This window comes from Leptopilina boulardi, unplaced genomic scaffold, assembly GCF_019393585.1.
Source record: "Leptopilina boulardi isolate dan_hultmark-lab unplaced genomic scaffold, ZJU_Lbou_2.1 LbouV2_302, whole genome shotgun sequence".
NCBI classification, from domain to species: domain Eukaryota; kingdom Metazoa; phylum Arthropoda; class Insecta; order Hymenoptera; family Figitidae; genus Leptopilina; species Leptopilina boulardi.
Window position 1 is genome coordinate 332,815 of NW_026137866.1, and position 12,828 is coordinate 345,642.

The 12,828-nt window shown below is 27.7% G+C and overlaps 1 protein-coding gene across 18 annotated transcripts in view; it reads left to right on the forward strand.

Annotated features, from left to right (window-relative positions):
- Positions 1-12,796, forward strand: part of LOC127282734 (cAMP-specific 3',5'-cyclic phosphodiesterase) — a 262,846-nt gene extending 250,050 nt beyond the window's left edge. For all 18 annotated transcript variants that reach the window (XM_051307188.1, XM_051307190.1, XM_051307198.1 and 15 more), the window contains 6 exons: positions 3,763-3,856; positions 5,772-6,001; positions 7,776-8,039; positions 8,141-8,240; positions 8,312-8,961; positions 9,098-12,796. In XM_051307188.1, the coding sequence (XP_051163145.1) occupies positions 3,763-3,856; positions 5,772-6,001; positions 7,776-8,039; positions 8,141-8,240; positions 8,312-8,961; positions 9,098-9,217 (1,458 nt within the window). In that variant the 3' untranslated portion in view covers positions 9,218-12,796. The remainder of the gene's footprint in view (positions 1-3,762; positions 3,857-5,771; positions 6,002-7,775; positions 8,040-8,140; positions 8,241-8,311; positions 8,962-9,097) is intronic.
- The last annotated feature ends 32 nt before the right edge of the window (positions 12,797-12,828 follow it).

Consider the following 12,828-nt stretch of genomic DNA (forward strand, 5'->3'; position numbering starts at 1 on the left):
AGTTGCATTTTAGACGATAAGAAGTATGCCAAGCTTTAACTTTATTTTCGCAAATAAAATTCAAATATGTTGACTAAAATATGTAGATTAAAAATATATTTAAAAAAAAATAACCATTTTTTTAAATCAGTATAAAAATGATTGTCAACATGGAATTTAAAGTTCAAAGTAGAACGTTAAATCATCCCTAAATTGTGGGTAATTGGCTTAAATATTTCAGCCAATTGAACCACTTTTCTCAAAATACACATCTCCAAACGTTATAAGCCTTGATTAAAAATTATTCCACTCAATCAATAATTATTATACTGTTTATACCAAGTATTTCCATCTCGTTTTATAATTTCAAAATTGACAAGTTAAAAAGTTGAAAAATATTATAAATTTATGAATTATTTTTTATTAAAATTAATTATTTAAGTGTAAAAGAAGTAGAGAGTTTTAAATAATTTAATTAATTTTTCATTAGCGTTGGAAGCTGTGAGAATGATAATGAGTCAAAAAATCGTTTAGAAACGAGGTGAGAAAAAAGGAAAGGAGTAAAAATACTCAAATATTAGATATTCTTCTCTGATATCCCTCCACTTATATTAATTATGCAAAATTACTTTTTAAAATTCTCTTAAAAGCGAAACAAGTTCAAAAGTGCATTTTCCTGACCTTTCACAATAATATTAAAAATTGTCTTTTGAATATGTTTTTTCAATAAAACGTCTAAATTTCATTTTAATCAATTTTAATTTATTAATATTTGAGTATGATAATGAAGTGTGTAAAAAAATTGTTTTATCTTTTTAAGAATGAATTATGGAGAATCATATCATATATTTTAAATGAGAATTATAGCGTATATATATATAGAAAACAGATGACGTCTAACTGGTATATAAAAATGGGTAACCTCGAATCAATAGTTGAAGTTGATGTTGGACTTCCTATGTCGACATACATATATATTTCCTTTTTTAATGATATTGCTTTGTAATGAAGAAAGGATCAATGGAAACGATTAATTAACTTTTTCAGTTCACTAAACGATACGCAATTATTGTTAATTACAATGTAACTTCAATTTTCTACCAGTGTTAAAATTTCCTTTTTTGGCATTCAATTTCTATTTTCTATTGTTAGCAATTTATTTTCTCATTAGTCACTTCGTTTTTTATCATTGAAAATTCAATTTATGTGAGTAAACTCATTTAATTCCTAGAATCTTAATTATTTAATTATATTAAATTATTTTTATGTCTCCATGTTAATTTTAGATAAGCAAAAATTTATTCAAGTTTAATAAAAATTAATAATTAAAATTATTTAATTTAAAAAATTATAATTATTTATATTTGTAACTTTAATTTGATACTTAATCAGAATAACTGCAATATAATGTAATTTATTTAGTTAAGTAAAGTTTACTTTCTTTTAGATTGTAAATTTTACGATCCAGATAGTAAAAGTTTATGATCAAGATTTTAAGATTTACGCGCGCTTTACCGTTTTGTATCTACTATGTTGTAAAATTCACAAATACCAATTTAATCCTTTTTTTAATCAACATCCAATACTCTTTTGTTATATTTTAAGAAATAAACTATTCTATTCTTCTTAAGAAACTTTTTATTAATTTTCAATATATTTTCTATTTTATTAATTTTTTTTTTAAATGTCCATTTTAATTTATTTTTTCATTTTAAGAAATTTTTCACAATATAAAAAAGAAGATAATTTTTCTTGTAGATTTTTATCATGAAAACGACCCAAATAATCAGAAATACCAAAAACATTTTTTAACAACATTTTTGTGTTTAAAAAAAATTTGAATAAATTTTACAACAAATTTTTTAAAATCAAGACATATTTCTGAGTGACTTGCTGAACGGAGAACTTATCTCGTACTTATCTCGTGGAAATATCTTTTGTTTTTCTATTCAATTTAACGATAAACAATCGTAGGCATATAAGAGATGTGTTTAAATCATTTTTTTAAGAGGAACCATAAATCACAACGTGTGTGTGAAATCTTCAAAAAAAAAAAGAAAAAAAAAATTGGAAAAAAAAATTTCCATAATCCTTCCACTCTGATGGATGTGGTTGTATGTATATTATTTAACATATACTGATGAATGTTAAAAAATTTTTGACTGTGGGACATAATATAATTCGTGTGAGATATCATTTAAAGACTGTTCATACAAAACGAGTGTTATGTCACTGTCATTATAAGACTTGAATCAATAGGCTTGAAAATTGTCAGACAATTTTTCGTTTACGCACGTAACACCTATTTATGTCTTTCACGTAAGGGGGCAACACACATTAAGAATTCAATATAATTCTTTGGATGAGAAAAATTTCCAACCCAGCATCCATTATGTAAACTTACATTATATATTTAAGATGAAATTTTCAAATTCCTTATATATGTTTAGATGAAATTTTTTATCAATATTTCATCATCCTTGATCTTTATTGATAAATATTAATTAGTTGTCCAAGCTGATTAATATTTCAACAGGCTTAATCTGTTTTGATTATCGACAAAACATGCTAGACAATAATTTTAACTCGAAATAAAATTATTATTTTAATTTTTTTCAAATAGAAGTTTGAATAAAATTTAGATATTTTATTTTCTTTTTGTTCAATAATTTTTTTTTGAATAATGTAAATGTATCGACTTTAATAATTTCAAGAAAAAACTAGTCTTTTTCATTTATTTATTATTTTGTTAATATTTTTAAATCATTGATGAAAATTTTTAAAAGAAAGAACCTAGTTGAAGCCAGGAAATAAAGTGAAAATGTAGGAAATAAAAGAAAAGCCTTTGAAATCGAATGAAATTTCTGCAGGAAATGAATGTTTTTAATTAAATTTTTTCGAGTTCAAAAGAATTCTAATCCAATTTCAATCGATTTTTAAAATAATTTTTTTTTATCTACAAATTCGATAATTTTGTACTTATTCTAGAAAAAGAATCAATTTTCCCACTTGTTTATGATAAATGACCCTTTTTAAAATTATAAAACAGAAAATGTTATTCTTATAGAGAAACTTAAAAAAATCGCACTATTAATTAAAAATAGTGAGTAATAGTAATTTTTGTCCATTTTCCATCAATTGACAGTTGTGAACAGAAAGATTTAGAAGAAAAAGAAAATTCTCCTTTCTCAAGAAAAGAAACATGATAAATGATGAAAAACCCAATTGCAAGAAACGAGTCACATAATTTTTCATTTCTTTTTGAAATTCTATTTGCTGGGAAAAATCTTTTTCTTAAAAAAAAAAACGATAAAAATTAACTTATATTTAAATTTTATTTTATTCATTTTTGCGATTATTTCTGGCTTTGATCTCATCCGAGAGATATATAATTTTAGAGACGCAATTTTACCAATTCTGAGAAAGATGTGTTACATTATTGTTTTTATTAAGTAAGCTACTGAAAAAAAATCATTAGCAAGACAAAAGGCAAACGATTAATCTTTTTTTCTTATGACATCAATCATTTTTCTTTTTTTTTTTTTTGTCAAAATCAAAGACAATTTAAAAAGAAATCATACATAATTATCGATAAAAATCCATCGATATTGATAGTTAAGTTTTCATTTATTATCAGAAGAATAAATTTCCTAAAAATTGACTAATTTATTAAGTAAATGATTATCAGATTGATAAAGAAAATTTCTATTTTAAAAGAACAAAACGAGAAAGTTTAAATTAATTAATTAAATTACAATGAGAATATTTGATTTCTGATTACAGTTTAAAAGGATGTTGAACAAAGAACTTTCACACTTCTCGGAGTCATCCAAGTCTGGCAACCAGATTTCCGAATATATTTGCAGCACTTTTCTTGGTAAGATAAAAAAATTGATGAATTTTTAATTATTATTTTTCTACAAAAAAAAAAGTTAATTATTTAATGAAAAATGAATATAATTATAATAAACTGTGTGAAACAAATTGAGTTAATGAGAGTCACACGTTCTGAATGATTGATAAGAATAAAAAAAAAGAAAGCTTTATCAGGAAAACGTACGCCACTTTTAATATCTTGACCACTCTGACGTATTGATAAGTGAGAAAACTTGAAACGACATGACAAGACTTGTAACTTGTTTAGTAAGATAAAATTGATACTGCGAGTATCTGGTTTCTGTAAAAAGGAAAAATCTTTTTTTGTGTTTTCAAATATTTTCAAAAAAAAAAAAATAAATAAATAAACAGAAAATTATAAGAAAATAATCTAAAATAATATGGAGGAAATTTTGAAAAATTAAAGACATTTCGTGAAAATAGAAAAAAAAAATTTTTGATAATAAAAACTATAATTAATAACAAAATTATACTTATAATTTACAACAGGAATATTAAAGAAACAATAGAAACAAAAAAAAATTTAAAAGAGGAAATTTAAAATCTAAAGTTGATAAAATAATTAACTACAAGTTTATTTGATTTTTTTTTATTTTTGCAAAAAACGTCGCACTTCTCGATGAGAAAATTGATTTTAATCGAGTGTTACAAAAGTTGTCAGAATGGTAGGTAAACTTTACGCGACAAGTTAACAAGCAGTTTTGAATATATGAAACCTTGAATGTGACTGACATATTCCTTTGAACGTGTTTTCATTTTTATTTTTACGAAAGACGAATCTAATGATTAATTCATTAAAAGGTGTTAATTACTCTGAGAAACGTAATTTATAAAATTATAATTAACAAATTTAATGATTTTAATTTCTCTAAAAATTTTTGTTTTTTTATTAATTTTATTCAGTTAAAAATATGTACAAAAAAAATAGAAAAGATTAGAATAATTTTATATTTTAAAAAAATGACAATTGAGCTAAAAATAAAAATAAATTAAGTTGTAAAAAAATATAAATTGTCATAAAAATCGTTTCGTCGCGCCTAATCTCTTTTCTTGACGATGATCTTTGAACGGCGTCACTATTGATAAATCTATTTATACTGTTATAATTATAAATGAACGCGTGTAAAACAGAAACAAATTATTAAATATTTAATTCAGTAATAATCGATTCGATTAACTGCGTAACTGTAAAATTCTGATATCAAGGTGTGGTACATGATCTTAAAATGTATCATTTTCATATATAGTAAACCAATTTTCTATATTCAAGTGCGCAGTTAAAAAAAATATTTAAATGCAATCAATCGTAACGGTATAATTTATTTTTACTGCTCCTCTCATTCTTCGAATTTGATTTCTTAATTGAAAAAATATCTGCGTCTTCTGAATATATGGAATTTGATGAAAAATTTCAAATTCTTGGAAGAATAAATAAAATTAGAAATTTCAATTTTTGAAAATTCTTTAAAAATTTTATTGATAAAAAATGATTATATTTATAAATATTAATAAACTTTTGTAATTTCCTATTTTTATTATATTTTCTAATTTTATTAACATTTATGTCAATATTTTGCGAAAATATATTTATCAGCGACAAAAGTGTTTGGTCTATTAAAAGAAAAAAAAAACAAAAAAAAAATAAATGACCATCGGAATCCCGGAATTCTGACGTTATAAAGGCTTTTAGAATTTTATTGGCGTTGATAAAAATTATGATCAGCTTACAAAAAAATAATCTAACGGGCTTGTTAAAAGTTATACTTAAAAATAAATTTTTATTATTACCCATACAATAAAATAAAAAATTTATTTTGAAATTTTACAGATTATCGAAGTTTTATTTTATTTAATGATTTTGAAATAAAAGGAATCTGATGACATTTTTTTTACAGATAAACAACAAGAGTTGGATTTGCCATCCCTACGAATTGAGGATGCTGTGGCTTCAACCGGAAGTGCAGATGCGAGAGCAGCTAAGAAAAAGGATCGACTACAAAAAGGACCATCCTCAATGTCCCATATTATTGGTGTTAAAAAACCCTTAACGCATACTAATAGTTTTACCGGAGAACGAGTACCTGTACATGGGGTTGAAACACCTCATGAAGAACAACTTGGCAAGGTATATTTTTCATTGAGATTTAAAATTTTTCATCGTTTTAAACCGCGTTTCTGTTCCCATTCCCAGAAATAGTTTTAATTTTGTCGGATATTGTTCCAAAATTTCGAAAAACTTAAATATTGGTTTTATAACTTATTTCACTGTGGAAAATTGTTTCATTTAGAAAACAATTTAAATTTAAAATTTAATATATCACTTACTTTGTCTCTAGAAAAATAATTTACCTTTAAAAAAATAATTTTCTTTTTAAAACTAATAAGATTATTATTTAAAATTAAATTTCAACAAAAATTAACTTTCAAAAGAAGGTAATTTTATATTTAATTTTGAATTTAAAAAATTGTAGTATGTAAAAAAAAGTTTTTATTGGAAAAAAAGTGAAAGAAAAGGAGAGTAAGAACATAATTAAAAACAAATTTTTCCCTATACAAAATACGAAAATAATATTTTCATAAAATCACAGTAAAACATTCGCAATTTTGTTTGCACCCACGCGAAATTCCCTAATCGGTCGTTTCTTCAATATTTGCCATTTTCAGAAAGTTTATTTCACATTTTTTTCATACGCCCACACTCAGTGGCGCCAAATAAAATAATCAACTTATTTTACGGCCTTCTAAAATTAACCTTTAAAATAAAATATTTATCAATAATAACGACAGTGTTAAATTAAATAATGAATAAATTATCATTGGAAAAAAATTTTTTTTATTATTTATTTTTAAAAATTAAATTCTTTTTTTTTAATAATATTATATTATTTTTCCCTCTTGTAACTTTGTTTATACTTCAAAGAAATAAATAAATAAGTGTTTTTATTATTGTTATAAATATTATTATAAGTAGATAATATCAGTATATTAAATTAATAAAAGCTTATAAAAATTTGAAAAACGGAGAAAAATTTAAATATTAAAATAGTAATTTATATAGTGATATCACAATTATTTACTAATTAGATGAAAATTTTGGTAAATTATTTTCTCTTTTAACACGCAGTAGGGCTTTTTTTGTTTTTTTAATAGATTAAATTTGTATACAAAAATAATTGTTTTTTCATCCGAAATTAACTACAGGAAAGAATATATGCACTGCACCTTTTATGGCGCGAGCCAAGTAACGTCGATAGGTTTTTGTCTGGAACACGTGTCCCACGTGATTCATTTATAAAAAGAGAATTTTTTTTCCAATAAACAAAGCGATAAAGTGGGTTAAAAAGATGAGTTTTAATCTACTTTATCCAAAAAGCCGTTTTCTTCAATGAGGAAATAAAGGCAAAGTCAGAAAAAAAGTGTCTCACATAACATTTCCTTATCCGCACTGAAAAACTCGATATATTCAGGAAGCAAAAGAATCTTTTCTTTCAATTAAAAATTAATTAAAAGGGTATTTAAAATTTGTCTTGTTCTTGTGCTGCACGAATTTATTTAATTATAATTAATAATTATTTTAATTACGTTATTTTATTTATTTTACGATTGAAATTTTTCTTAGTAAAAAAAAAAAAATTATAAATAAAAATGAATATTGAATTTTTGAAAATTTCTGATTGTTATTCACACCGGACAATATTGAGGATTATAAAGGATTGTAAAATATACGATTAGAGAAAGTCGGATTAAATTTAATCTAGAACAATGGGACGTGTAGCAATGAGGTTTTAGAGAGGACACATTGGTGATATTAAAGTTGTCCATTTGCCCGTTTAATTACTCGATTCAGAACGATCAAAGTAGACGTATTAACGAGAGAACCTTTCACTTGGAAATTGCAGCTTCTGTCGGACATTGACAAGTGGGGAATCGACATCTTCAGGATAGGTGAACTCAGCAATAACAGACCGTTGACCTGCGTGGCGTACACAGTCTTCCAGAGTCGTGATCTGCTCAATTCCCTGGCAATTCCTCCCAAGACCTTTGTCACCTTCATGATGACCTTAGAGGATCACTACGTCAAGGATAATCCCTTCCACAATAGCCTTCATGCAGCAGACGTCACACAATCCACGCACACTCTTCTCAATACTCCTGCACTTGAGGTAAATTTTATTCCACACATTTTTTTCAATTATTTTAATGCTAATAAATTTTTAATAAATTTTTTTTGTATCGACATTGACATTTTAATAAATTGTTTCAGTCTGTATTCACGCCACTGGAAATCACAGCAGCTCTCTTTGCAGCCACTATCCACGATGTTGATCATCCTGGTCTCACGAATCAATTCCTGATTAATTCAAGTAAGTCAATAAAAATACAGAAATAAATAAAAATAATTCCCCCACTAAATTGACGATTTATTTTCCAACAGGTTCAGAACTCGCTCTGATGTACAACGACGAATCAGTGCTGGAGAACCATCACTTGGCAGTGGCGTTCAAGCTTCTACAGAACGAAGGCTGTGACATCTTTGTCAATATGACGAAGAAACAACGTCAAACATTAAGGAAGATGGTGATTGATATGGTGCTTTCGACCGATATGTCAAAACATATGACACTTTTGGCCGATTTGAAAACAATGGTGGAGACGAAAAAAGTCGCTGGATCAGGTGTTTTATTACTCGACAATTATACGGACCGAATACAAGTCCTCGAGAATTTGGTGCATTGCGCCGATTTATCAAATCCCACAAAACCACTTCAATTGTATAAACGATGGGTTGGACTTTTAATGGAGGAATTCTTTTTGCAAGGCGATCGTGAACGTGAACAGAATATGGATATTAGTCCAATGTGTGATCGACACAGTGCCACAATTGAAAAATCTCAAGTTGGCTTTATTGATTATATTGTTCATCCACTTTGGGAAACATGGGCCGATCTTGTTCATCCTGATGCCCAGGAGATTCTTGATACTCTGGAGGAGAATCGAGACTGGTACCAATCAATGATACCACCCTCGCCACCTTCTGACGATCAACAATCTAATGAGCAGCAATCTGATCGAATACACTTTCAGGTAATTGTCTTCCTCTTTTTCTTTATTTGAATTTTTATTCATTTCGTAAAGAATTTCTACTTGAATAAAAAAAATAAAAATTTCCCATTGCTTAAATTTTAAATTCAGAAAACTAATGAAGTTGTCTTTTCTGCAGGTAACACTGGAAGAAGGAGATGAGAGTGGCGAAGGAGTGGATGGCGGCGATCAAACAGCAATATCCGGCGAAGAAGGGGGCGGTGTGTCAGAAGAAACTGCCGGCGATGCTGGGATGTGACGGAGGCTGGCCGGCATTTGCAAGAAACTTCATGAAAAGGTGCAACAAACTTGGTGGCGTGTACGTCAGTGACGTCTGTTTCTCGTTTTCTCGTCACGGTGACGATGAGAAGTCTCCTCGGAAAGGATTCAGATGTTTTTTTCTAAAATCCAAGTCGTCCTTTACCGGTAAAATACTCGTGAGTTAAACAGGGGAAACAAAAAAAAAAAAAAAAGAGGAAGCTTGTGGAACAAGCAAAGAATGGTGATAGGAAAAAAGAAAAAAATTTTCGACCTGCAGGTGCTAAAAAATGGAAACAAGAAATGTGAGAGAGAAACAGAAGACAAAAATTGAAAGCAGAAATCGTTTCTTTTTCTCCATTCGGCTGGTCCGAATCGCGAAAGATGAGGGCATCTCCATTCGTCGAAAGGGGAGACGCATAGAGAACGAAATAATGAAAAAAGAAAACAAGAAAAAAACGATATCGAATGGAAGAATGCTCAAATAGAAGGAAAGCTCAACGTACGTTCTCACAAAGTACTTCTCCAAGGAACGAGTTCTGCTTATCAAGAAAAGATAGTCAATACTCGAAGCGATTGGGAATATTGTGAATTGACAATTTTTTGAGAACTGGTCTACGACTTGTATTATTCAAACGAAATTCTTTATTGACATATCAAGCGAAGAAGAGGTGTATAGTTAACAAAAAAAAAGGAAAAGGAAGAGGTGACCGAGAATTTCGTCACAAGTTCAATCCAATCTAAAAGTACGATTAGAGAAACCGGAAATCTGAATTTACTTGAAAAAAAAGAAATGTTGTGTCCTCAAAATCCGTCGTAAATAAATTGCTTTGGCGAATTGAACGCTTATCGTGAAACGAACGTACAATCGCACAAGCTAATAATTCCCCGATATTGTAATTAATTAATTAATCTGTACCTCGAACTTAGAGTTGATTTCCTTAAATATTGATTTTCGTACTTGACTGTCCATCATAAAAAAAATAATGGTTTTGACTTAAACTCTTTAAAAATATTTATTAAAGCTCCCAGGATTAAAAAAAAAATTACAAATGATTTTAATGATATGTACAGGGTGATAACGTACGTTTTCCTAAAAACGCACACAGAGAGCCTGCGGAGAGAAAGACAGAAGATATGATTGAACACACAAAAAATAAAAATAACACAAAAAAAAAGAGAGATTCGTTTTTGATTTGTTTCAATTATCCAAGTTAGTCGATAGTTACCTTAAAACAGCAATCGAGAATAACCAAATCTCGAGAAAAGAACCTAAGCTTTCATCTCAATCGCTTACTAGAAAAACTTAAGCGAGAACTCAGAGTAGTGGCATCTAAATAACGAAAAAAAAACACTAACAGTTAGGAAATTATAAATAAGTAGTGTGTAAGATTTTATTTAAAAAAAAAAGAAAAAAAGCATATTAATTTTAATATACAACTGTGAAAAAGCTGGTCTTTTAATAAGGTTTATATTAAAATTGATTCGTGACTCCTGCGACGACGCTTTTCAACTCCTGCGACGTGTGTACAGTTTAAATCAGCGCGATATAGAAAAAAAAAGAAACCTCGTGGATAGTTGTTTTTAACCAAAGAATAATATTAGCTTACTTTAAGCCGGAAGCCGGAAGGTCAAGAACGTCCCATGAAAAAAAAAATATATATATATTCGTTTTCCACGACAAAGACACCGATCATTCTCGCATTTCTCGACTTGTAGCGTCGCTAGAAAAACACACCTTTAGAGTATATTATAATATAGAGACATTGCGAATTAATGTAACAACAACAAAAAACCTCTTTATTGCTTCTGTCTGCCAATTGGTTTGTAGAAATCTTATTCTTGCCGTAATAACGCGTCTGTTGGCAAGTCATAAACAGAAAAACCCTGCCTCTAAATTGAAAGACGAAAGCCGTTATCATTTATTTATTTTTCAAATGATTTCTGATACTTTCGAATATTTGTGTAAAAATTACTCTAGATGCTTAATTAAGTGTTACTCTCATCTTGTTCACTGTGATAAATTGATAATATTAATTATTGTAGAGATTAAATGTACCGGTCAACAATTCATAATTATTTCACTAATATTTTTTATATTTATTTTATATTTTTTTATAATTGCCGAGAAAATTGACAATTTCTAAAATAGAAAAAAAAAACAAAAAGTGACAGAAAATATTTTTAAAAATACCAATTTATTATTAATAAATAATTCTCTTATTATTTAAGAGAGTAAAAATACTTAATTAAGTGACTAATAATGAAAAAGGAAATACAAAAAAAAGAAAGTAAAATTCGAAAAAATAGTTCTATCTGCACAAAAAGAAAAGAAAATTGTAATAAAATTGACGCAAAAAAGCGAGATGACACGAGAGTGATTTGAGAAATGTTCCCCTCAAGTCTAACGTAATCGTAAAAATATTGAAACTCTGAGAAATCTGTATCTGTGTCGTAGGCATTGATCTAGTAACTGTTTGGTGCTGGTCACCAAGTATAGAAAATTAAGGCTACGATTACGATTAGCAATAAGATGAAACTTTTATTTAAATAGACCTCCTATATAGAGAGTAAGCGATGACAATGTTGTAACTCTCTTTCTCTCTTTCTCTCTCTATCTCTCTTTTTCTCTCTTTCTCTCTATGAAGAACCTGTGCTTCGTGATGAGAGTGCTAATTAAAAATCATTTAATATCAACTGATGTATTTTCAAAGTGTTTTCCAATAACAGTAGCAAAACAAACTCAAAAAAAAATTGTGTAATTTTCGAGTAAAGCGAAATATTGTTGTGTGAAAAAGTTGAGAGATACGAACTTTATGTCCGGAAATCCTGGCAAAATTTTCGGATAGACATTTTTATAAATTATGTTCCAATATTACAAACCAACTGTCATTCATTCATTAATTAATCCAATTCAAAATACATTTTCAATGTTCATCTGAAACTTTCGCCAGGGAAATGAAAGGAGCGAGTTTTATAATGACGAAATTTTGAGAATCAAATTTCATGACGAAAGTTAAGAGAAAGTGAATTTTACAACATAAGTTGAAAGAAATCGATTTTGAAAAAATGGAGAGAATTAAAAGCGATTTTTATGCTGAAAATTGAGAGAATTGAATTCCTTGCATAAATAGAAAGTTGAGAGAAGCGGATTTTTTGTTGTTGAAAGTATTTCAGGGAAGCGATTATGGTTATTATGGAAAATGTTATGAATATATATTCAGATGAAAAAATATATTTTGCGGATTCGCAGGTACCATTAACGCATAAACAGTAAACGGACCCTCCCCCATCTTTGTTAATCGTTTGTCAATTGTTCGCTGCAAGCACTGATTCTGACATTATGTAATTGTATATTTTTAGTTTTTACGAGTTTTGTCCCTCGCGTTTCATGACTGCTCTAACGACAATGTTTTACAAAGAAATATGAGAGTATTGCGATTATTTAACGAGATATGTAATAAATTAAAAAAAAAACAATACGTGTTTGATTGCTGGACAGTTAAAAAGAACATGTATTAATATCGTGTAACCCTCGTACGAGATATATGTGTAATAAAAACATATTTATTGTCGGAAATTGTTCTATTTTATATTCCCTCTTTTATATTA